Source organism: Anabrus simplex, chromosome 1, assembly GCF_040414725.1.
Source record: "Anabrus simplex isolate iqAnaSimp1 chromosome 1, ASM4041472v1, whole genome shotgun sequence".
Lineage (NCBI taxonomy): Eukaryota > Metazoa > Arthropoda > Insecta > Orthoptera > Tettigoniidae > Anabrus > Anabrus simplex.
The window spans coordinates 891,582,759-891,610,005 of NC_090265.1; the positions used below are offsets into that span (position 1 = coordinate 891,582,759).

The 27,247-nt window shown below is 38.9% G+C and overlaps 1 protein-coding gene across 1 annotated transcript in view; it reads left to right on the plus strand.

Annotated features, from left to right (window-relative positions):
• Window positions 1-1,732: 1,732 nt before the first annotated feature.
• The window catches only part of aux (cyclin-G-associated kinase), a 487,932-nt gene continuing 462,417 nt past the window's right edge, over window positions 1,733-27,247 (plus strand). The window contains exons 1-4 of the mRNA XM_067136097.2: window positions 1,733-1,939; window positions 2,216-2,277; window positions 2,361-2,420; window positions 9,156-9,270. Coding sequence (XP_066992198.2) covers window positions 1,807-1,939; window positions 2,216-2,277; window positions 2,361-2,420; window positions 9,156-9,270 — 370 coding nt within the window. The 5' untranslated portion in view covers window positions 1,733-1,806. The remainder of the gene's footprint in view (window positions 1,940-2,215; window positions 2,278-2,360; window positions 2,421-9,155; window positions 9,271-27,247) is intronic.

The following is a 27,247-nucleotide window of genomic DNA, read 5'->3' on the forward strand; positions in this document are numbered from 1 at the left end:
GTAGTAAGGATGTAAAGGAGAGAGCATGTCTCTGGTGAGATCCCAACTAGAATATGGTTCAAGTGTATGGGACCCTCACCAGGGTTACTTGATTCAGGAACTGGAAAACGCCAAGGAAGGGCAGCTCGATTTGTTCTGTGCTATTTCCGACAAAATGGTAGCGTTACAAAAATGTTGCAATGTTTGGGATGGGAAGACTTGGGAGTAAAGAGACGAGCTGCTCGACTAAGTGGCATGTTCCGATCTGTCAATGGAGAGATAGCGTGGGAGGACATCAGTAGACGAATAAGTTTGGGTGGTGTCTTTAAAAGTAGGAAAGATCACAATATGAAGATACATTTGGAATTCAAGAAGACAAATTGGGGCAAATATTCGTTTGTAGGAGGGGGAGTTAGGGATTGGAATAACTTACCGAGGGAGATGTTCAATAAATTTCCAATTTCTTTGCAATTATTTAAGAAAATTTAGGAAAACAACAGATAGGGAATCGGCCACCTTGGCGACTGCCCTAAATGCAGATCAGTAGTGATTGATTGATTGTTTAACACTCATGATTCAATGAATTTTAAATTTAAAAGCTGGACAATTTTCCTATTAACTTGAAGCCCACTAACAGGAAAGAAGATCTATAAATTTAGCCGCAAATACATTCAAAATTTCCCTATAAGCAATACTTGCCATTACATTAGGGTAAAGCAAATTTGCATCATTATCACATTTCTTAAATCACCCTTGTTTTCTTTAGTGCTTGACAACGCATTACGACATTCCAAATGTGGTAATTTGGAACGCAACCAGCCACACACATATGCATATGCATTTTCCTGAATTAAATCATAATCCACAGATCACACCTACAACAACACATCGGTATTGAAGGTTAACTGCTGCGCTAATGCAATAAAATACGCTTATTATATTTTAAACCAATTAAAATATGGGTCGCGCAAGTCAGAAGTTTAGGAAGTAGGCCTTCTATAAAAATATATTTGTAACTGGAAGAATATATATGCAAACGCAGTATTTACTTATATTTTCTTGTTACGAGGGGAACGGAAGAAAAACCGCGAATCATTCTGTACTTCATAGTTATTGCAACCAAACGCAGCACATATATTTCCACTCATATTGACAGGAGATATAAAGAAATGACACACGTTACTCTATTTACTTATGTCAACTTTATGCAAACGCATAAATAACTCCAAAAACTTCTCAAACAAATACACGTGCTCTTATGACAGAATCAGTAATTCTCAAGTCATTCTGCTAGATAGAGCTCTAATCGCTGTCCCTCGATATCTGGCCGAGTGTCACTTATTGTTTCTACTGTATTTGCTATCACGTCATACCCGATGATATTAATGTTTTTAAGAAGTTTAAGTACTTTAGTTAAGACTGTTCTGTTCGTTTAAGAATAGGATTATGCGGAGTAGTAATTCCCTAAATCATGATTATATCGGGAATTAGATAGCGCTAAGTAGGAGTTGTATATAAGTGATATTAACATTATTCCCTTTTGTCACTGCAGGGTATATTAACATTTTAAAGTATCTTCGATCTTATAATTTAATCTATATTAATGTAATTATCAATTTCTGTATTAAGTTAATTATCGCTGTGTTGGTAAATATTTGAAATAATTTCTTTGGTGATATCGGTGATATCCTGTTGTCTCGGGTCGCGAGTTGTTTTGTTTTTTAGAACTCCAGACCGGAAGTGGGGTGGGAGTATCAACTGATGGAAGCGATGAGGAAGGATGAGGATAAACTAATGGTGCTGGAGTAATATATTTCGTATCTCAAAATGTCTGAACTGTTCAAGTCTGCAATGGGGTATTTCAGTAATAGTAATTCATCCGGACATGGGAATGAATTGGTGGGGCAGACTGTCGAGATTGGGAATATGAAGTTACGTGTTAAAAAAGTGATAGCGGAAGGTACGTCGAATGGTCGATTGTGGGGTTAGGCACATTTGTTTCCGTAGAACGTAACATTCTCCTCTTGCTTATATTTTAAAATATGCTTTTTTGTTTTTGCGTTTCCTATAATTTCCAACATGTGCATATTTCTTGTCGAAATTTGTGTTATAGCAACTCCGGTCTAACGTCGCGATGTTTGACATACCTGTCAAAGTTGATGGTATTTGGAGTACCTTTGTAGTATATGTTGACATTTATTTAGTTGTTTGATTTCATTTATTATTTATTTTGCAGGAGGTTTCGCGTTTGTATTTGTTGCCCAAGATCCTACTACGGGGAAGGAATATGCTCTAAAGGTTAGTTGATAAAAGAGGTTAGAATGTAATTCGTCGTTCATTGACAGTACCCCTCTTAATACGTTTTTCTTTTCTGTATTCAGCGTTTGATGGCTGCTGATGAGGAAGCTAATAAAAATATTATGCAGGAGCTCACGATCCTTGTATCCTTTAATAGATTTGATTTATAAAACGTTTTCCTCTTGATATGGCTGTTTATATCAGTGTTTACAATTTTTTTATTGTATTAATGTATATCAGTTGATATTCTTGATATGATAAGTTCTTGATTCAGTTAGGCATAGTTCTTATAGCCTATACTACCACATGTGGTGTTGGCTGCAAATGCACTGTGTATCCATCTCCACTGGGCTGATATTCTGTAGTTTAGCCCCCTTAAAACACATTCATCACCACCTATACATTTAAATATATTGTCATACATGTAAAATTTGGGATTTTTCGAAATCCCCATTTTATGTAGCAAGTTGATAGACTAGGTGTCACCTACAGGTAATATATGGCTTCAACATTAAAATGTTCTGTTATCAATGTATGAAGTATGGCTGCATAAGTAAATGATTAGTTGCTTACTGAATTCTCAGGGTTGTGGGATATAGTCCCTGGACAATCATTCAGTATTATTTTATGAATGATGGAGTACAAAAAGTTCAGGTCAGAAAATCTGATAAATTACAGAGCATGCTTTAGTTTCAGGAAAACTTCTTGCTCTCTGGCATCGTGTAAAATGTATAGTAATTGAAAAGGTGTCTTTTATTATTATTATTATTATTATTATTATTATTATTATTATTATTATTATTATATTCATCATCCAATAGTTATTGCATAAAAAAGTTAAATTGTGAATATGCATTTTTGTAATTTTATTTCTTGTGATTTTGGATTATACCAGTTACGATACTCAAGTCTATTTGTCGAACAGATTGAGCGTAAGTTGGTGGGTTCAATCCCAACTTAGTTGTGTGTTATTTGAAGGTTCTCAAATACATCAGCTTCACATCAGTAGATTTACAAACACTTGAAAGAATTCCTGCAGGACAAAATTCCAGCTCCTCAGTGTGTCTGAAAATTGTAAAAGTTAGTTGGGTGTAAAACTAATTACATTATCAGTTTTATTTGTTAATTTAATTTTTTAGTGTTCTTTTTTTCAAAACTTCAATGTATTACATATGCCTACTAACATATCCCTGTGTTACTAGGTATGGCTAACTATAACTTTTATCAGGGACCTGAACGAGTTAGCTACATTGTTTGGATCTTGTAGCTGTAGACCTAAGCTTGCCTTTGAGAGGTAGTGAATTTAAACCGCCTCACTGTTGGCAGTCTTAAAAATAGTTTTCCATGCTTTCCCCGTTTTTACACCATACAAATCGTGAAATTGTTTTCTTTACTGAAGTATGAGGATTCAGAATCTGTCTCAGGTATCTGTCAATATCTTGAGTTTCATTGTTTTGGTCAGCACGTGTATGCTGAGTTTCAATGAATTGTGTTCTCTTGGGTTTTGAAGGGTTTTGGGAAGCTCCAACTCTTCCCTGTATGATGTCCTGGTCCCCCAGAATCTGACTGATCAAGTTTGCTCTTACGAGCTCAGGCCTGAGGTAGTTGATTTTAGCTGGTGGGCATGAATCTGGGGTTGGTGGTTTACTGATTATTTGCACTCTTGTCGTAAGGGTTGTTAGTCCATGTGGTCAACTGGTGTTTAGCCGTGGTGTTTGTTTGTGAGAAAGATTAACTGATTGGCCTGTCACTCCAGCCTAATGTTGGATGAGAAATTGGCCATCCCTAATATGGGATAGAGATGCCATTGGTGGCCACCTGCTCTGGATCTGACACTGTTGTTAAAAACTGATATCTGCCCCCAAAGTAACGTTAGTCCTGAGTATTGGGCTGCCTCCTTCACCATCTACTACTGTATGCTGTACCGAAGTCCATCTTCTCCACCGTAGATGCTGTTGAGGTCTTCATTCTTTACCTGACCTCCATATTATATTTATGTCTCTGGAGAGAGGGTGTCCCAACATTATAAAGCTCAGGAGTAGGGCTACCTTGTTTTGGTCTGTGGGTTCTATCATGTATTGAGACAGCCCTGCACGGGCCCCCTTTCCACCACCTGGGGCATGCCCTGTAGTGGTCAGGTTCCCTTGGCAAGCAGAAGTTATTATTATTATTATTATTATTATTATTATTATTATTATTATTATTATTATTATTATTATTATTATTCTTTTTTTTTTTTTTTTTTTTTTTTTGTAATTACAGGTGTACAGAAATTTTTCTCTCAATTGAGGAACCTGCCCAAAAGTTTAGGAGCCAGTCAAGAATCCCACCAACCTTGAGTTGCTTTACTTAGTAATGACCTCGGTATTACTTTTTGTAATCTTAACCTTTAAACCATCCAGAAATATGAAATTAATGAGTTATAGTAGGTCTATTAGCTATAAATGCTAGTTTGTTTTGTTTGATAAAATTTGTGGTCTTGTTACTATAAAAAAAAAAAAATACTTCACAGCTCTTGAAGGATCTAATTCCTTTATTACAGGTACAACATTTTCACACTTTGCAAACTGCTCCCTGAAATGTTTTGCCAACATTGAAATGGTATCAACACCATCATTTTCCCCATCAGTTCCAGCTGGCCATGCAAAAGTGTGTACTTCTCTACAGTTCTATAAACAAAAAATCTTTCCTTCAATTATCTGACACTATGAGTGATGAGTTTTTATTTCTGCAAATCAACAGCAAAACTTGTAGCTGCTCCAACTCCCTTCAGTTGTATGTCTTGGAAAATGCCACTAATGGAGGTATTTGTTACAAATGTATCTTTGTTTGGGTCAGGGGTAGCTGTGAGTAATTCAAGTGATACTATTGTACTTTTTACCTGTAGTTCAACAGTGCTGAGAAAGATCTACTCCCTCTGAATTAGGAGAGAAATTTTTAAGGATTTCTAAAATATCCACAAAAAAGTGCAGCATGTGGGATTTCACAGTGAACCTTCCGGCACTGGAGCTGCTTTATCGTTACTTGAAATTGACCTTTTGTAAGTGCACAGTGACACATTCCCAATCAGTCACTTGAACTGATATGCAACCAACTCTGCTGGCCACCCATCTTCCTCTGTCCAGATACTGAAATTTGCAAACTCTTGTCTGGGTTCTTGTAGCCTCTTAGGAGACTGCTAGTAGAATTTAGAGCGATTTCAGTAATGCTAGTGTCTTTACGTCACACCGACACAGATAGGCCTTACGGCGATGATGGGATAGGAAAGGCCTAGGAGTTGGAAGGAAGCGGTCCTTAATTAAGGTACAACCCCAGCATTTGCCTGGTGTGAACATGGGAAACAACTTTCAAGGCTGCCGACAGTGGGGCTCGAACCCACGATCTCCCGGATGCAAGCTCACAGCCACGCGCCTCTACGCGCATGGCCAACTCGCCCGGTGATTATTGTTTTAAGAGAACGTACAACTGTGCAACCGTCCTCTATGTATCACTTGACCTCTGAGGTATGACGTCCTATACCTCGCAAATTTGCGTAACATGACGCATGCTTACGACCTACATTTGTAAACAAGTTAAACATTATTTTCAACTAGAGCCCACATTTGACTCTTGCATTCATTCTATGTCCTGCCTGTTATGTTTAAAGCAATATGGATCATTGCATTTTCACAGTTTAGCTTGTGGACACACTATTTTAACTTACATTCTGGAAATACTACGTCACATAAGTCGCATTTTAATTTTCGTTTTTCCGTAAAAATTATATTCACCTTGGTGCTGTTTTTATAGAAAAACATGTACCATTGTTTTTAAGATGAAGATTCAATAATAGTTTCAGACACAAGGTTTTGAATGGAATTTGTGATTTTTAAATGTTCATATTATCACGTTTTTGAAGTGTTTTAAAGTTGTTTCTTAGATGTGATGTAATTAGATTTTTAGACTACTGTAATTTTAATTTTGACTATTGTCTTTTTAAATATGTTTACAACTATTCACGAACATCATTTTAAGATTAAAATTAATGGCTGAAGATGCTGTTTATAAGAGCAAAACATCTCCCTTAGAAGAATTAATTGTATAAAAATGTAAACACCAATAAAGGTGATTTGTATTGAATAGGTGGATAAGAAATACTTCTTATTATAATTGCTGTGACTACTGTGATTACTTCAAATGATACTATACAACTGGTGTAAGATTAAAATTTACATTGCATTTATTTACTTATTATTATTATTATTATTATTATTATTATTATTATTATTATTATTATTATTATTATTATTTTTTTTTTTTACCCATTCTGATGGGTTAGACAAGGCTGTAATCTTTCACCTTTGCTGTTCATAGTTTACATAGATCTGCTGAAAGGTATAAAATGTTAGGGAGGGATTCAGTTAGGTGGAAATGTAGTAAGCAGTTTGGCCTATGCTGACGACTTGGTCTTAATGGCAGACTGTGCCGAAAGCCTGCAGTCTAATATCTTGGAACTTGAAAAGAGGTGCAATGAGTATGATATAAAAATTAGCCTCTTGAAGACTAAATTGATGTCAGTAGGTAAGAAATTCAACAGAATTGAATGTCAGATTGGTGATACAAAGGTAAAACAGATCGATAATTTCAAGTATTTAGGTTGTGTGTTCTCCCAGGATGGTAATATAGTGAGATTGAATCAAGGCGTAGTAAAGCTAATGCAGTGAGCTCGCAGTTGCGATCAGCGGTATTCTGTAAGAAGGAGGTCAGCTCCCAGACGACACTATATTTACATCGGTCTGTTTTCTGACCAACTTTGCTTTAAAGGAGCGAAAGCTGGGTGGATTCAGGCTATCTTATTCATAAGTTAGAAGTAACAGACATGAAAGTAGCAAGAATGATTGCTGGTACAAACAGGTGGGAACAATGGTAGGAGGGTACTCGGAATGAGGAGATAAAGGCTCATTTTGGAATGAACTCGATTGATGAAGCTGCATGCATAAACCGGCTTCGGTGGTGGGGTCATGTGAGGCGAATGGAGGAGGATAGGTTACCTAGGAGAATAATGGACTCTGCTATGGAGGGTAAGAGAAGTAGAGGGAGACCAAGACGACGATGGTTAGACTCGGTTTCTAACGATTTAAAGATAAGAGGTATAGAACTAAATGAGGCCGCAACACTAGTTGTAAATTGAGGATTGTGGTGACGTTTAGTAAATTCACAGAGGCTTGCGGACTGAATGCTGTAAGGCATAACAGTCTATAATGATTATGTATGTATTATCTCCGCACTTTTTATCGATAGATTTGTGTACGGGTTTGAGGAGTAAGGAGGGAGCAATTCCGGTTCCGGTAGTACTGCCAATTGAATTGAAACGAAATCTGAATTGAATCGATAATATGATCGATCGATATGAATTTTGCTAAACCTTTGTTATCTTAAGCCAACAACTGTGTGACACACATTATATTCTCGATGCGAATCTTATTCCTAGAGTGACTTCTATAGTTTGGCTTTGCTGTGTAAATAACAGTAGTACTAGTATGTAAAGTGTACGCCAGATGTCGTACAGCAATGCATAAGCGATTCATAGTTTGTGTTTCAAAGGATGCCAGTACGAATCTCGAAGATTCTCGAGGTCGACCAATTCAGCACTAGGGTGTAAATCTATCCAGAAAAGGTGCGCAGTCAATATGTATGTAATGTATGTATGTGTGTATGGATGGATGGATGTCGAGATATGGCACCATAAAATATGTGGTTGTTCATGTTAACTCTGCAATTGTTTGGGCACTGCCCCTTAGAATGCCAGAGGGAAAGTTGAATGGGTCATATTGAGCTGGCTTTATCATGGTTATGGTTGATCATTCCTTGATGTCTCCAAAAACGGGAAGTTTCTTGGAAATATCTCAGTAAGGGTTGATTTTAGGCCCTTAAAATATTGGTTTTCGGATCCCTGATAAATTTACCCAGTATTATTTCTCACAGTGAGTAGCGTAAAATGAGCTGTGCCTGGTCTTTCTACAAAAACTTCAATATGTTGCATATTTTATGGAATTTTTGTTTTATGCCCCCGTTACAACTGGGTTAAAATTTGAATTGACAATATCACTACCTCTATGATCTGTTCAAGTGTCTCTTGCACCTTGTTGTAAATTTTGGTATTGATCAGTGCTACAGGCGCGTAGTGAACTCACTCGGTAGAAAAATAGGCCTAATGTGAAAGTGAGAGTAAAAAAAGAAATTTTTGTATCTTATGTACAGGTGTGTGTACTGAATGTTGTAAATGAAACATCTTCCTGGCAGTCTGGGTGATTATAAAGGTCCAGAAGGAAAATACATTTCCTTTCTTGTTTACAGACTCACCACCCTAATATGTAGGCCTAACATGAGTACAGTCAAGAGCAGTCGTTGCTGCTGGATAATTATACTTTCTATAGATTTGTATAATGAACAAGCAAACTTACTTTGGATTTTATAGATTTTATAATTACATAGCAAGAACTGTGATTATTTTCTTCTGAGTGTAAATCATTTTGGCGCAAGTTTGGAGAGTGATGATGCCATTTTAAATAGTCTGAGCTCTTAGTGTTAAAATTTCCTTAAATTAATTCAACACTATAGCATTTTTAATTGTACATGCACAAATTTTTGATGGCTCAGTGAATGGTTTCTTACGAGATTTGTTTTCCCTATTGAGATCCTTGTATTGTTCTGTATTCAGGCACATTTGGTATTTACTCTTCTGAATTACAGTAAATGATATGATCTCAAGGAATAATAAGAAATTCTTTCGTTCCTACCTCTTCCCCAGTTTTTAATTGTGCTACTGTTGATGATTTCATTTGACTGTATATTTTTACTTTATGGTAAATCCATACATTCCTTAACAAAACTTTCAGAAGAGGCTCTCAGGTCATCCAAATATCATACAGTTCATGGCTGCTGCATACATAGACAAGACAAAATCTGGTCATGGCATGGGGGAATACTTACTTCTTACCGAGCTGTGTATGGGTAAGTATACTTATATTACTGCTGTGGCACTGGTACCCCTGTTGGCACTTGGCCTCACCAGCACACTGTTCCTATTTATTATGTCTGTTAAATTATCATCTGCCAGACCCATTCTCATATTCCAGACATGATCACCATCTTGTTTACCATAAACCTTTATGTTTTGGTTGATTTCATGAAACCATTTTCCTTTCTAAGATTCTTTTAAATAAGTGCAAATATAAGCAGTTTATTTTCATCAGAATCACACTTGCTAAATAAAAATGTATACTGTAGAGAACTGACATCAGTTCTGTTAATGGACACAAAACCTGAAATGTTTCTGAGGACAGCCACGCTAAAATTGGCACAAAGTTCTCCAAGAAAGTGAATAATTTACTGGTTAAAATTGAAGAGAAAGTTAGCATAAGCTCTCCAAGAAAGTGAATAACTGGTTAAAATGGAAGAGAAAGTTAGCTTGATGCTGTAAAATTATGATTAAAATTATTATTATATATATATATATAATTTGCTGGGGCCATCAAGGACCACGTTAAGTCTTGTTGCATTTGACACTGAACTTGGCCTTCTTTAGAGCCCAAATTTCCCTCATTCTTTGTGAGTGGGCCTGCTTACGCTCCTCTGTCCAAAGGGCTCCATGTCTTCTCTTCGGTTGCTCGTCTCGGTTTAGCCCGTTCGTCAATATTTTCTTGCGGAAGAGATCTCTGTTAAGGGCGTCTTCAGCTGAGATATGTAGCATTTGCAGGTCTTCTTTGGTATTTCTAAACCAGGGAATTGTGGTTTTGGGGTTTGAATAAAAAAAGTGAAAGATTTCTTTAGTTAACTTTCTTCCGTCCATTCTTTTCCGATGACCGTAAAATCGTGCCCGTCTTTTTCTGATTGTGTCGGTAATTTTCTCTATTTTGCTGTAGACTTCCTTGTTGGATCTCTTTTGATGGATTCCATTTCTGTACTTCGATCCCAAGATTCCTCTCACAATTTTGCCTTCTCTTTTCTCCAGTTCTTCAAGGAGTCCTTTGTTGGCATTTAGAGACAGGGTTTCAGCTGCATATAGAACTACTGGCTTCAGAACTGTTTCATAGTGTCGTATCTTGGTGTTTTGGGAAAGGCATTTTTTGTTGTAGATTGTGCGGGATGTTTGTTAGGCTATTTCCAGTTTGCGTACTCGCTCCTGAAGTGCTTCTTTGTCCAGTCCATTTTTCATGATGATCTCACCCAGGTATTTGAATTTGTCTACTCGGGTGATGTCCCCGTATTTTGTATGGAGTTTTGGTGGAGCCTCTTTGATGTTAGTCATTACTTCTGTTTTCTCAAACGATATCTGCAGACCAGTTTGTTCGGCAATTTCCTTTAAAATTTCAACTTGAGCTCTAGCGGTTTCTATGTCATTTGAGAGAACAGCAATATCATCGGCAAATACTAAGCAGTCTGTTGCGATCCCCTTGGATTTGGTTCCTATTCTCAATGGACTGTAGTTGGTTTCCTGTAATCTCACCCGACAGGTTCTGATGATCTTTTCAAGAACACAGTTGAAGAGTATCGGGGATAGCCCATCACCTTGTCGGACTCCTGTTTTGATGTCAAAGAAATGCGAGAGACATCCGTGGAACTTCACCTTGGATTTTGTATCGGTTAGGGTGGCTCTAATTAATGCCATCAGTTTCAAATCAACTCCAAATTCATTTAAGATGTTTAGCAGGACTTCCCGGTCAATGGAGTCGTGCGCTTTCTTAAAGTCCACAAAGACACACATACTGCTTGGACCTTATCTGATGATCGTTTTGAGATTTTGGATCTGTTCAGCTGTTGAGTGACCTTTTCTGAACCCTCCTTGGTATTCACCTATTTGATGTTCGACTTGTGCTTCCAAACGCTCCAGGATGGCAAGTGATAGAATTTTGTAAGTCACGGGTAGCAAAGATATTCCTCTACAGTTGTTGATGTTCTTCATGCTGCCTTTTTTGTGTAATGGATGGATCAAAGCTATTTTCCAATCTTCGGGTAGGGTCTCCTTGTTCCAAATTTCTTCTATTTGCTTTTGCAAGATACCAAGTGATTCCTCTGGGGCATATTTCCATAGTTCTGCTGCTACTGAGTCTTCCCCCGGCGCTTTGTTATTTTTGAGACGGGCAATGTGGCGCTTGATTTCATCTCTGTCGGGTGGTCTGGAATCTGGGTACCTGAGTAAGGGTACCCATTGGTCTCAATGGCGGTTTGCGGTTTAGAGCAATTAAGTAAATTCTTGAAGTAATCTGCCAGAATGCTGCAGTTTTTTTTCATTTTCGTCACCAGTGTGCCGTCCTTTCGCTCAAAGCATAGAGATGGTGGTTTATAGCCAGTGAGTTTGCGTTTGAAGGCTCTGTAGTACTCTCTGCTTTCATTCTTCCTAAAGTTTTGTTCTATCTTTTCAATGAGAGATTTTTCATATTTACGTTTCACAGTTATGAACACCCCAGCTACTTGTGCACGTTCGGTTTTGTAGGTTTCCCAATCATTTTCTGATTTCGTAGAGTAGTACTGTTTCCATGCATTGAGTCTTTCTTGGAGGACTGATTCGCAGGTACCATTCCACCAGGCATGCTTTTTGCTTCTCTTGATTCGAGGCCACATTGATGCCTTTCTTTACCTTGCCATTCATAATCTCAGGGCTGTTTCTCCTGGAGATTGCAACATGATCAATTTGGAACTCTCCGAGAGCTTGGACGAGAGAACGCCAAGTCATTTGCTTTCTGGGTAGATGGCGAAAGTGGGTCGACATGACCTGCAGGTTGTGATTTTCGCAAATGGACACCAGTCTTTTGCCGTTGGGATTGGTTCTTTTGTGAGCAGGGTAATTTCCTATAACTTTCTTGTACTTCTGTTCACGACCTAGTTGGGCATTGAAGTCACCCAAAAGAAGCTTGACATGGTGTTTGGCGATTTTGTTTAATTTTTCATCCAGTAGGTCCCAGAAATTATCAACTTCGTCTGGATCAGACACGTGTTCTCATCGTTTGTAGGAGCATGTGCGTTAACTAGGGCGTAGGTTTTGTTCGCGCATTTAATTGTGAGTATAGACAATCTGTCATTCACAGGTTCGAAATTTGCAACCGATTTAAGGATCTTGGTTCTAACAGCAAACGCGGTTCCAAGCATCACAGCTCCATTGAGGATTCCTCTTTGCGCTTTGCTCTTGAAAAAATGGTAGCTTTCGGATTCAAAAATCTCTTCATCTGGGTACCTTGTTTCCTGTAGGGCCATTATGGATATCTGATTTTCGTGAAGAGCTTTGGTGAGGGTTTTCAGCTTTCCAGTTTGTGTAAGTGAATTTATGTTGAAAGTTGCTAGAAAGGTTTTAGATTTTGGCCTGGGTTTTTGACTCTTCGGGGTACACCGAGACGCTCCGACTCGTCTCTTGCATGATGTTGAGTCTCCCCCAGAATCCAAATGGGACTCGTGCGCCGTGGCGTTCACGACGAGGGATTTATCCGAAGATTTACCCCCTGGGGTATGTTTCTGAAATGTTATGCAATCGTGCTTTTTGATTTGACTTTGCTTTGGACGGGTACCCATCCTTTTACAACTAGGGTTGTTAGCCCTAGAGGTTGCCTCAAGATGTTTTCTGGCTTGTGGTCATTTACCAGTCTTCACCGTAACCCTGGCAAGGGAACATTTTTTTTTTTTTCACGGTGATATTTTATTTCCCTACTACCCTCTGACTCTGCTGGCAGCAGAGCCAGCGAGCTTCCCCAATTCCAATGGGACGCGCCCGATGCAGGTAACCGGTAAATCTCCACACGGGATTATTATTATTATTATTATTATTATTAATATTAATATTATTTTTTTTTTTTTTTTTTTCACAACGTTTTCCCAGCTAAGGAGCTGGCTCCTGTGGTGTTTCTCACATAGTGGGAGCTTATTTAGCAGACAAATTTGCTTTCTTTTCTTCCCAGAAACTCTTCATCCACTCTCTGTGTTTTCCCTTCCGTTCTTCCGTCCATGCAGTGGTGGTTCTCATCTTGGGAAAGAGCTAGGAGTGGGAAGGAAGTGGCAGTGGCCTTAATCAAGGTACTGCCCCAGGATTTAAGTGAGAAAATAAGCCACAGAAAATCGTCTTCTGAGATGCCGACAGTTGGGTTCGAACACCAATATCCTGAATCCAGGTCGATAGCCAGGTGACTCAAATGATGTAGTGAACTCACTCGGTAGATAAATAGGCCTAATGTGAAAGTGAGAGTAAAAAAGAAATTTTTGTATCTTACGTACAGGTCTGTGTACTGAATGTTCCAAATGAAACATCTTCCTGGCATTCTGGGTGATTATAAAGGTTCAGAAGGAAAATACATTTATTTCCTTTCTTGTTTACGGACTCACCACCCTAATATGTAGGCCTAACATGAGTAGTCAAGAGCAGCCGTTGCTGCTGGATAATTATACTTTCCGCTGCTCTGGTTTGGTAACATCAAAATTTGTATTTTTTTTTTTAAAGAAAATGCAATTCACACTGCAGCTTTAGTCACAAAGTACTGTACATAACCTCAACAATAAATTTACTCAGTTTTTGTTGGGTACCAAGTCCTGTATGCCACATTGAAATTCAGGGTGACCTAATAGTCTTAAAAATGTATTTAATTTAACTATATTCTAAACAGCACCTTTTGTTTTCCTTGTTCAAATAAATTCAAGTTTGAAAAATGATATAGAATTCTTAGAATTCACGTGCCCATGTCCCTCCTGGAAACAGTTCCCACATTATTATTAAATGTCAGCCATTTACATAATACTCTTTAAGAGCAATAAATCTAAATGCTCATACTTGAGACACATAGCAGCCCTACGGAGATTATACTCATCAGTCTGAGAATGTACTCTTTTATTCATACCACAAATGAGAATCTACTCTCAGACTGGTACAATTGTGAGTTTATACTACACCACCTCCATGACATGAGTATATACTCAGCTAGTGAGTACATTCTCATGAACTTTATTCTGATGAAGTGGAGTATATACTCAGAAATGTTGAGTATATATTAAATACTCTTGTTTATTCATACCACCCATTGTTACAAGAAAAAATGCAAGAAATTGCAAATAATATGAAAGTTGAGATTTTTGAGCAGGTGAAGAATTTGTGAGTCATTCTGGATCACGGGTACGGGGATAAAACAGTGGAACCATTTAACAGATTTTTTTTTTTTTTTTCTCTCGAGAATATCGTGGTAAAGGAAAACTCTGCTAAATTTACACACAGCTGAATGATTACTTCCCGGAGCTGTAATGTTTGCAAAGGCTGTAAAATAACTTCTAATATCTCCCAGCAAATATTTAGTTAGAAATGATTTAGAATAATCCAAAAAAGATATAATTATTTAAGATGGATTTTCTTTGCTGTTGATGTGTGTGATTAATTATTACAACCTTGTTTCAGCAGACACCTCTCGTAACAGACCATAACAGACATTTTTTCCATGGAACCAATTGTGTCCACAGAGGATTTTCGATTTGTACCAGATTGTTATTTTTTAAATAAATCTGAAAACCTTTTACACCTCTCAGCATCTCAGTTTAAAGTCTTGTGTACTTTGATTTTTGGACTCAAGATTTAAACAAACTTTGAGGAAGATGCCAGAGTTTAGTTAGGTGGGATACGAATTGTTCATGAGGCAGCAGTGTTTGAAGATATGAAGTTTATCATTTTGGGTTCTCTTCTTTGCCCTTGTTTCTGCCTTTTGCTGCTTCTCTGTTCATGGTAGCCTGTCATTACAATTATCCATTGTGAGTTTTATCCTCCTTCCTAGCTTCTTGGCTTTGATGTACATTGCAGTGGTAGGGCAGATCAAATATAAACGTGAATTTTTTAAAAATTTAATGTATTAACTAAAAAATACGTAGAGAAATCACTTTTCTACATAGTGTCTGCCTTCGATACACATTTTCTCCATCGGATTGGTAAGTTTTTGATTCTGTTCTAATAGAAAGAAGAGGGACGTGTGCGGAGCCAGTTGTGCACAAATTCTTCTACACTTGCATCATCATCAAACCGCTGTCCTCCTAGGTCTTGTTTGAATGGTCCAAACAAATGGTAGTCGCAGGGCAATAAATCTGGACTCTACAGAGGGTGTTCCAGAGGTGTCCAGTGAATTTCCTCCAGTTTTTCCCGCATGAAAGCGGCAGTATGCGGCCTTGCATTGTCATGGAGAAGAACGACGTTTCGGATCGGTTGCTGGCGTCGCTTTTGATTCATCCAAAAATTCGACAGTAATAGGCTGCATTAATTGTCCTTTGTTCGTGAAGAAAATCCAGTAGCAAAATGCATACGGTGTCTCAGAAAACTGTTGCAAGCAGCTTTCCAGCAGATGGTCGTGTTTTGGCTTTGACCAGACCTGCTTCGTCTCTTCGCTGCCACTCCATGCTTGCTTGCTTTGACGCTGGGGCGTAATGATGCACCCAAGTTTCATCACAAGTCACAGTACGACACAAGAAATCCTTTCCTTCCTCCTTGTAGCAACGCAGGAGTCTCTGACAAACTTCCTGGCGTAAAGTTTTTTTGTTCCTGGTTGAGGAGACGAGGAACCCACCTGGCAGACAATTTTCTGAAATGGAGTTCATTTCGGATGATGGTTTGAACACTTCTGTAACTTATTTCTATGGCTAAAACAATTTGCAACATTGTTATTTGCCGATCCTCACCAATAATGTCACTAATGGCAACAACGTTGTCTGCGGTGATGCTTGTCTGCGGTCTCCTTTCATGAGGTTAATTATCCACAGCGTCTCTTTCTGCCACAAGTTTTTTAGCCTACTTATACACTCTAGTTTGCAAAAGTTTTCTTCCCCAAACTGTGCGTAGAGCCGCCTCAAAATTTCGGAAGATTTGGTGCAGTCTTTTGCGAGAAATTTGATAATGATGTGTTGTGCAACAGATGTGTGCACCACTTGCTCACTCATAGCGTACTGAAGCAGCCCAGCTTTCCACCATCGTTTGTGTGTGCAAAACCCCTTTTCTAGACACCCCCACTAACATCCTGGCTAAGCCCCGCCGCAGAATTATTACTAACAGCAGCGGTATATTCAAATTCCCGTTTATATTCGATCTGCCTTTATATATGAACCCTTCTGAAATGCACTCATACTACACAGCAATGTGGAGAGTGGAGACTGTATCAGAATTTATATCATGGCTGACTGAATATATTGCTTCACTCCTCTTTACAGCCATGACATAGTCTGAAATTGCTTCCAAACTTCACTGCATGGTGGTGTGTGCCTAGCAGGATTCTGTACCATGTCGTAAAACAGTCATGTTTTATTACACAAGCAAACTTTCAAGACAAATTAGGTGATGAATTTGTCGTTGTTGTTGTTGTTACTTGAGTCATCAGTCCATAGACTGGTTTGATGCAGCTTTCCATGCCACCCTATCCTGTGCTAACCTTTTAATTTCTACGTAACCACTACATCCTTCACCTGCTCTATTTGCATTTTATATTCATACCTTGGTCTAGCCGTACCGTTCTTACTGCCTGCACTTCCCTCAAAAACCAACTGAACAAGTCCTAGGTGTCTTAAGATGTGTCCTATCATTCTGTCTTTTTCTCATCAAATTTAGCCAAATTGATCTCCTCTGACAAATTTGATTCAGTATCTCTTCATTCATGATTCGATCCATCCACCTCACCTTCAGCATTATTCTGTTACACCACATTTCAAAAGCTTCTATCTCTTTCCTTCTGAGCAAGTTATTGCCGATGTTTCACTTCCATACTATGCCATGCTCGAGACGATGGTCTTCAAAAACATCTTTAGAATTCCTATGTAAATGTTCGAATTGAGAAAATATATTTTCTAAAGAAAGGCTTTCCTTGCTTGTTCTCGTCTGCACTTTGTCTTCCGTACTTCTGCCATCGTTAAATACCCAAATAACAATATTCATCTAATCGAGAATACGAATAATAACATTCTGCCAAAAATCGGATGGCACTTCTGTATCATACATCTTACACATTAAATGGAATAACCTCGCAGTGGTGGTTTCTCCTAAGGCAGTCAGTAATTCATTAGGTGCTGGGCTGAATGGTTCCGACGGTTGAGGCATTGGCCTTCTGACCCCAACTTAGCAGGCTTGATCCTGGTTCAGTCCGGTGATATTTGAAGGTGCTCAAATACATCAGCCTTGTGTCACTAAATTTACTGGCACATAATAGAACTCATGCGGGACAAAAATCTGGCACCACGGCGTCTCTGAAAACCACAAAAGTTTAGGTCTTTCAAAGCTCTGTCAAATTCTGACCTCAAAATTGGGTCTCTCATTTCAAAAGCATCAACAGCCTCTTCTCATTCCAGAATACCTTGATACAACTGTTATATATGTTCCTACCATCATTCTGCCTTGTTTTCTTTCCCTAGACGTGGTTTTCCATCTGAGGTCAGATATTCATACACCTAGTTTTTCTTTCTGCAAAGATTTCCATGATTTTTCTGTATGCAGCATTTACCTTTCCTAGGACCATACAACCTTCAACATCCTTGCACTTCTCCTTCAGCCATTCTGCCTTAGCTGTTCTGCACTTTCTACCCAGTTCATTATTTAATCATCTGTATTCTTTTCTGCCCTTCTCCTTTTTTTGCATTCTTGTATTTTCATCCATCAATTAGGTCTAGTGTCTCCAGAGTTATCCATTGATTCTTAGTGATCTTTCCTTTCTTCCTAACGTTTCTTCAGTAGTCCTAGTGACATTTCTCATGACTGTCCTTTCTTCCTCTGTTGTGTTTACTTCAGCGTTTTCAGTTAGTCCTTGTGCAACATGTTCCTTGCAACAGTCCCTCACACTCTTTTCTTTCAACTTGTGTAGACCCCATCTTCTTGCATTCCTTCTTTTCTTCAGTTTTTTCAACTTCAGGTGGCATTTCATGACCAAGAAGTTGTGGTCAGAGTCCACATCTGCTCCTGGTGATGAATTTAAGTAACCTATTTGCAATTATTTGCAGTGGTGGCTATTCAGTCATCTGACACAAAGTAGGGATAAATCTCATTTCAATGTACTTCAGTCCACTTACATTAAAGATTAGCAGCAGTGATTGCAGACTAATTTTACCATTGTCCAAATCTGTCCAATTACAGTAAAATACCAGAATAACACAATTTTGGGGACCTCAGAAATAAATTTGTTATAGTGAAATTTTGTTATACTGAAATAAGTCAATTCTTAAGCATTTGCCCATTGCTAAACCTGTTGAAGAGCTTATATTATTTCAAGATGAATTTACACTTAAAAAACCTTAATCCTGTATTTATTAATTGAGAGGAAAATTAGGATACATCTATTTGCATGAAGTAATGATATTAAAGTACAAGTACTAGCAAGAAGTTTTCAGCATCTCAAATTTTACCCTGTATCCTGGTACATTACATTATCTTCTCGACTTATTTATTTTTAAAAAGTCTGTGATTTTCTTCTGTACACTCCCAGACACAAACGAATATTCAAGGTAGTCAGCAGCCATTGCACTTGAATTTAACACAGATTCTGGCACAAAACTTCGTGATAGAAGAAGATCCTGAAGACTACATGCCATGTTTGTTGCCTCCACAAGAGTCAAACTCTGTTGAACACTTTAAGGCACATCTTCGTATTCCACCTTATCATCGTCCGACTCGTTGGCTGAATGGTCAGCATACTGGCCTTCGGTTCAGAGGGTCCCGGGTTCGATTCCCGGCCGGGTTGGGGATTTTAACCTTCATTGGTTAATTCCAATTGTCCAGGGGCTGGGTGTTTGTGCTGTCCCCAACATTCCTGCAACTCACACATCACACATAACACTATCCTCCACCACAATAACACGCAGTTACCTACACATGGCAGATGCTGCCTACCCTCATCGGAGGGTCTGCCTTACAAGGGCTGCACTCGGCTAGAAATAGCCATACGAAATTATTATTATACCTTATCATCACACGGATTCTGATCACTTATAATATCTGCCACAATCTCTTCAGTGATTTCCTTTTCCACTAACACATTACAGTCCACGTTGACATAATCAGTAAGATTTACACTTGTTGGCACATCCAACTTTTCTCACAAGTGCTTCCAGTTTTCCTCTGTTTCTGTATCCAACTCTTCACTTTCTGCGATGTTGTCTTCTCCATAACCCACTTCAGCTTTTCTAAAGCAGTTCTTCTTTCAGTGATCTCCATGCAGCACTGAACATCTGCATTGCTTCCAATAAGTTAACATTAATATCTCTCTCTGGGGCAGTGTTCCATAACATATGCTAGACCACACAAACTCAGTAATGCCACTTCACCATGTGAATTATCCCCTGATCCAGTGGCTGCAGAACTGAGGTAGTATTTGCAGGCAAAAATAAAACTTTCACATCCTCCAAATGGCAAGGTACACAATTGTGAGAGGTGCATTTGTCTAGGATGCGAAGAATTCTCCTCTTTTTGGCCTTCATCCGACATTCCAGGCTCAACAGCCACTCTTCGAAGATCACTGATGTCATCCATGCCTTTTTGTTATGCTTATATTCACAGGGAAGATGTTATATTCTCTTAAAGCACCTTGGATTCCCAAACTTCCCAATTATGAGACATACATACATACATACATACATACATTATCATTATAGACTGTTAAGCCTTTCAGCATTCAGTCTGCAAGCCTCTGAGAATTGACTAAATGTCGCCACAATCCTCGATTTGCAACTAGTGTTGTGGCCTCATTTAGTTCTATACCTCTTATCTTTAAATCGTTAGAAACCGAGTCTAACCATCTTCGTCTTGGTCTCCCTCTACTTCTCTTACCGTCCATAGCAGAGTCCATTATTCTCCTAGGTAACCTATCCTCCTCCATTCGCCTCACATGACCCCACCACCGAAGCCGGTTTATGCGTACAGCTTCATCCATTGAGTTCATTCCTAAATGAGCCTTTATCTCATTCCAAGTACCCTCCTGCCATTGTTCCCACCCGTTTGTAACAGCAATCATTCTTGCTACTTTCATGTCTGTTACTTCTAACTTATGAATAAGATATCCTGAGTCCACCCAGCTTTCGCTCCCGTAAAGCAAAGTTGGTCTGAAAACAGACCGATGTAAAGATAGTTTCGTCTGGGAGCTGACTTCCTTCTTACAGAATACTGCTGATCGCAACTGCGAGCTCACTGCATTAGCTTTACTACACCTTGATTAAATCTCACTATATTACCATCCTGGGAGAACACACAACCTAAATACTTGAAATTATCGACCTGTTCTAGCTTTGTATCACCAATCTGACATTCAATTCTGTGAATTTCTTACCTACTGACATCAATTTAGTCTTCGAGAGGCTAATTTTCATACCATACTCATTGCACCTCTTTTCAAGTTCCAAGATATTAGACTGCAGACTTTCGGCACAATCTGCCATTAAGACCAAGTCGTCAGCATAGGCCAAACTGCTTACTACATTTCCACCTAACCGAATCCCTCCCTGCCATTTTATACTTTTCAGCAGATGATCCATGTAAACTACGAACAGCAAAGGTGAAAGATTACAGCCTTGTCTAACCCCTGTAAGTACCCTGAACCAAGAACTCATTTTACCATCAATTCTCACTGAAGCCCAATTGTCAACGTAAATGCCTTTGGTTGATTTTAATAATCTACTTTTAATTCCATAGTCCCCCAGTATAGTGAACTATTTTTCCCTCGGTATCCTGTCATATGCTTTCTCTAGATCTACGAAACATAAACACAAGTGCCTATTCCTCTCGTAGCATTTTTCAATTACCTGGCGCATACTGAAAATCTTATCCTGACAACCTCTCTGTGGTCTGAAACCACACTGGTTTTCATCCAACTTCCTCTCAACGAATGATTGCACCCTCCCTTCCAAGATGCCAGTGAATACTTTGCCTGGTATACTAATCAATGAGATACCTCGATAGTTGTTGCAATCCTTCCTGTTCCCTTGCTTATTGATAGGTGCAATTACTGCTTTTGTCCAATCTGAAGGTACCTTACCAACACTCCACGCTAATTTTACTACTCTATGAAGCCATTTCATCCCTCCCTTCCCACTATACTTCACCATTTCAGGTCTAATTTCATCTATTCCTGCTGCCTTATGACAACGGAGTTTATTTACCATCCTTTCCTCTTCCCCAAGCATAATTTCACGAACATCATTTACCTCCTCCCCATGAGCTTGGCTGTTTGCAACACCACCAGGATGATTTCCTTTTACATTGAGATGATGTTCAAAATATTCCCTCCACCTCTCCAGTGATTCCCTGGGATCTATTATGAGTTCACCTGAATTACTCAAAACACTGTTCATTTCCCTTTTCTCTCCCTTCCTAAGATTCTTTATTACTGTCCAGAAAGGTTTCCCTGTTGCTTGACCTGGCCTTTCCAGGTTACTACCAAAATCTTCCCATGACTTCTTTTTGGATTCAACAACTATTTGTTTCGCTCTGTTTCTTTCATCTGCCCTTGTTTGGAGCCATTTCTGATAAGCCTTCTTTTTACGTTTACAGGCTGCTCTCACTTCTTCATTCCACCAAGATGTTCGTCTTTTCCCATCTTTACACACAGTTGTTCCTAGGCATTCCCTTGCTGTTTCTACTACAGCATCCCTGTATGCCACCCATTCACTTTCTTTATCCTGAACCTGCTTACTGTCTACTGTTTGAAACTTCTCACTAATCATATCCATGTACTTCTGTCTAATTTCCTTGTCCTGGAGATTTTCTACCCTTATTCGTTTGCAGACAGATTTCACTTTCTCTACCCTAGGCCTGGAGATACTTAGTTCACTACAGATCAGATAGTGGTCTGTATCATCGAAAAATCCGCGAAAAACTCGTACATTCCTAACAGATTTCCTGAATTCAAAGTCTGTTAAGATATAGTCTATTATGGATCTGGTACCTCTAGCCTCCCATGTGTAGCGCTGAATAGCCTTATGCTTGAAGAATGTATTCGTAACAGCTAAGCCCATACTAGCACAGAAGTCCATCAAACGCTTCCCGTTCCCATTAGCTTCCATATCTTCCCCACATTTACCAATCACCCTTTCATATCCTTGAGTTCTATTCCAAACTCTCGCATTGAAATCGCCCATTAGTACTATTCTATCCTTGCTGTTGATCCTGACCACGATGTCACTCAATCCTTCATAAAACTTGTCAACTTCATCCTCATTTGCACCCTCACATGGTGAATACATGGACGCATTTCTTGTCCTAATTCCTCCAACTGACAAATCTACCCACATCATTCGCTCATTTACGTGCCTAACAGAAGCTATGTTGCGTGCAATGGTATTCCTGATAAAGAGTCCTACCCCAGACTCTGCCCTTCCCTTTCTAACACCCGTCAAGTACACTTTATAATCTCCTATCTCTTCCTCATTATCTCCCCTTACCCGAATATCACTTACTCCTAGCACATCCAGATGCATCTTCTTTGCTGACTCAGCCAGTTCTATCTTCTTTCTTCCATAAGCCCCATTAATATTGATAGCTCCCCATCGAATTCCATTTCGTTCGCCAAGTTGTTTCCAAGGAGTCCCTGGCCTGTCAAATGGGAGTGGGACTCCATTACTCCCATAGGTCCGAGGCTTGCTTAAAATGTTCTGAGCTCGGTAAATTCATGAAGCAGGATGCTACCCTACTTGCACATAGTCCAAGTGAGGATCTCTCCTCTAACGGGTTATGGACCACCGGTGAATTTTATAGTCCTAGCCGCCTGAGCACAAGGAGGGCCATGACTCAGAATATGTCCGAGTTGCCCACTCCCATTCCATAGCAACTGGTATCCCGACTCTCAGGACCACTTACTAGGCCACTCAGCCATTGCCCATGGTTCACAGACTAGGACGTGACTACAGTAACCCACAAACATGAACCATCCAATTATGAGAGGCTTCAGTTTTTCCGTCCCTGTGGAGTTGGTGCAGAAAAGAGCCGTTATTCGTTCTTTTGAGTTTTTGCCCCCAAAACACTTATTTCCCTTGAATTCAAGGGTTCTGTTCAGCATTAATTTGTAGAATAACACAGTCTCGTCTGCATTATAAATATCCGCGGGCGAATATTCCTTCAACGCAGCTGATAGGTCTCCATCCGTCATGAAAATGCAACTTCCTTTGGGACTCAGTTTTCTTCACCATTTACAACCTTGTGGGAGATGCCATATCTTTCCCGGAACCTATGAAGCCAACCAGTACTCCCCATAATTTCCAGTAATCCAAGTGAACGTGCAAAGGATCGTGCACACTCGCATAACAGTGGGTGATTGACAGGAATGTTTTCTGGTCCACATGTCGACAAACCACTTATAAACAGCTTTGTCCACCTCCTCATAGTCTGCTGTCCTCATCTTCTTTCGTTGTGGGCCAGGGACATTAGCATCAATATTCTACTCTATCTTACTTTTCTGTTTTAGAAAAGTAGGTAGTGTTGAAGGGCTGATGCCATGCTACTTTGCTATTTCTCCTTTTTTTCCCCCCACCTTTCTCCACTTCCTGAAGTATTTCACATTTTTCTTTTAAAGAATACTGCTTTCGCTTCTTTTGATCCATATTGGCAAAAGAGTTAACTGGCACTCTAATACACACGTTGCTTCACGAATGAAAGATAAACAACGAACGCCTCGTGAGACGTGAATAAACGGAATGCAGTACTGAAGGTAGAGATGTAAAACCGTAACGTTCATTACCTGATTGTAAATGTGGCATTCCTACCCAGCCAATAGCGTTACTTCTTACATATTGATTTCTTTGAAATCTATATCCATCTCGACCAATTGCATTTATGTTTGGAAAATGGCTACCTGAACCGTATCCTCTAAACTTGAGTACTGCAATCCAATCCGCTCACCCCAATATTTGAAGATAATGGTATTTTTATTAACATAAAATTGGCTTTAATTTGCTTTTTATATATAAGAAATTAATCCTACAGATAGTAGAACCTCGATAATTCGAAATCTGTTATTTCAGATTCTCACCTAATTAGATGAAGATCTCGTTTCCGGAAGCATGAGGTACGGTTTTGCATGTTATTTCAGTTGTCTAATTTGAAATACGGATAATTCATAATTTGAAGAACAATGTCAGCCCAATTACCAAAATTCGGAATTTTAGTTCAAAAGTGCCTTTATATTTAAAAAAAAATAGTATTTTACAGAGTAATTTAAATTCAAAATTTATCCACGTCATGATAGAGCGTCTTCCGGAACGTACAGGGTAGCTTTCTGCACTTTCACTCACTTCGGTATGTCTACAGTGTGCTTCATATTTGCTAGGTTTGAGTGAAATCTTAATTCTTTTGTATTCAGTGCTTTAAGGAACGCCACAATATCACATAGCAGGCAGTGTGCAGGGAAGGAGTATCCGCGAACACTGGCCATCTCGATGGTGTAGGTGGTGGTGGCGGTGGTGATTATTGTTTTAAGAGGAAGTACACATGGCGCATATAATCAATTCGTAAGTAACCGAACGATATTGTCAATGCCAATTTAACTGCATTGTTTCTTTTAATGCCGAGCCAAACGGTCTTATGATTTTAAAGGAGAGAGCTGCCAACCGGGTTGGGGTCATTGTACTGTGTTGTAATGCACGTGGAAGCGAGAGACTTTATCCCCTCGTCATAGGAAACTCGATAAGCCAGGATGTTTTAAGGGCGTCGGGCACTTTCCGTGCAAGTACAGGGCAAATAAAATGCATGCAATACAGTAATCCAGTACACGAGAGCCAGCATAAATTTCTCATCTTTGAATCATGCTTTGTTTTTCTTTCATTGCGTGAAGTTATGTTTGCCAGTGAGTTATCAGATTGCATTATCTGAATACTGTAAATGCACCTCGTTGGATACATTTTGGAAATAGTTTTTTCCATGACATTTGAAAGGTTTGAACTGTGAATCATGGTTAATTGCATGCAGTAATGGGTCTTAGAATATTTTGTGATGTGGCAAGGGTTGGCTTTCTGAATTAAGAGTTGACAGTTAATTCGAAGTCATATTTTTGTGTCCCAACGACTTCAAATTAACGAGGTTTTATTCTAATGATGTTCAGTACCGGTACACCACAACTGAATAAGATAATCTTCACATGCTATTGGGTAGGCAACCCGCTCGTCAAAATTGTGATGGGTTTGCTTACTTTCCCCTGATTTGTTATCGGGTAATTTCATCTGTGTGTTGTATAGTGTGTGCTGTCTGGTATTAGCTGTATAGAAATATGATGTGCAATATACCCAGCGATTAAAATAGGATGACTTTCAATTATATTTTGAAGAAGGAGGCTATATTTTAATTCGTTTAACTGAAAGTTCGAAATTTGTTACAATGGAATATTTTAACACACATTAAATAGGGAAAAGGGAAGGGGCCTATAAATAATTTTGCTATTTTGAACATTTCGTTAAACTGGCGTTCGTTACAATGACATTTTACTGTATTACTATTATCAGAAGAGACATCAATTAGACGATAACAAAATCCATTCTCCGGGGGATATTTAATGTTTTGTTGCCACTAAGGATGAGAATTCTTCTCGCTCAAGAGTTTCGGCTTCAAGAGATGAAATCTCATGAAAGTTCTAACACTATACCGTATCCTGTCTCAAATTTGGCCTAGCTCAGGGTAAAAGCGTGTGGGATGTCTGGATGTGGGCAATAAAATCTCTACTTACTAAAGTATACTAAAAGTATATGGACAGGAAATACGTACATATAAAACTAGCAAATGAGAACGCATGTTATCGGGTATAATAGATTTATTTATCTAAAACATGGGTTTGAAATCATACTAAACGACAAATATTAATCAACGAAGAACCGACCATTAAATTGTTCAGAGAAAGTGTTATGCACATTTACATTAATTGCCAAAATTATCAATCATTTACAAATTAGAAATGGGTACCGAACCCAAGTAATATAAAACCTGTTACATGGAATATGAATATGTTACGTTACTTCATTACATAGTCTGCTTCGTGAAGTCCCTTGTTCTTTGCCCGTAGGCTTGATCTAAAACCATCCATGAGATGTGAAAATAATATCCGATACACCGGTAATTGACCTAATTTACATATGTGCATTCCGAATACATGGACACCAATATATAAAACACTTGTTCAGGACTGCGTCTAAATTTCCTATCCAATAACACAGACTCTAATCATATGCGTTCGTACCCATGAGCAGTGGATGAGGACAGAACCTTGCTTCCCTAAAATTAGCCAACGTTACTCAACAAAGGACAGCATCACAAGATAGAAACAATAAATGCACTGGACAACAATAAACAACACAAGATAAATATTGTACCAGGAACGCCTAAGGCCTGGAACATAGTTTTTTAATTAGTAAAGTATTTGCAATAGGACGGCTAGAATGCTTGAGTAGAACGCGCAAGGTAATGGGAAGGCACAAAGCTGCAAGCGGAGAGTGAGATTACTACGTCACCGGCTGGAAGCATGCGCGATGATGCAATCATCACGTGAACCTGACCTAATTGTCTAGAATGTTCTAGAAGCTTTTTTATATCTCCTAAACCCTTTAAGATACTGAAAAATGAAGTACATCATCGTGAAGCTCATTATTTAAATGCCACGGTGTTAAAAAATTTCACGTAAATCGACTCGTGGATTACCAAGATATTGAGTTAAGAAGGAATCGCATTTTCCCACGAAGTGCAAGCAGCCGACCTCTACTGTCAGTATAAAAGGACGGATACTGAAGAGGTATAGGCAGTTACAAATTGCAACTCAACGATGACGGATCGTCATAATGTCTCCGCGTACGGGTCTCGAACCTTGTAACTTTGTCATGCGTTATGTTGAACTAATCGTCGTACTTGTGAAAATTTCTACAGTGCTTCGGAGCTTATAAAATTCCAGCGTGTGTCAAGATGAACTTTAACATTTCACCGTAATAATTCACTACTTATAATATTTTTGAGATTTCTGCACTTAACATTTTTCATAACAGAGAG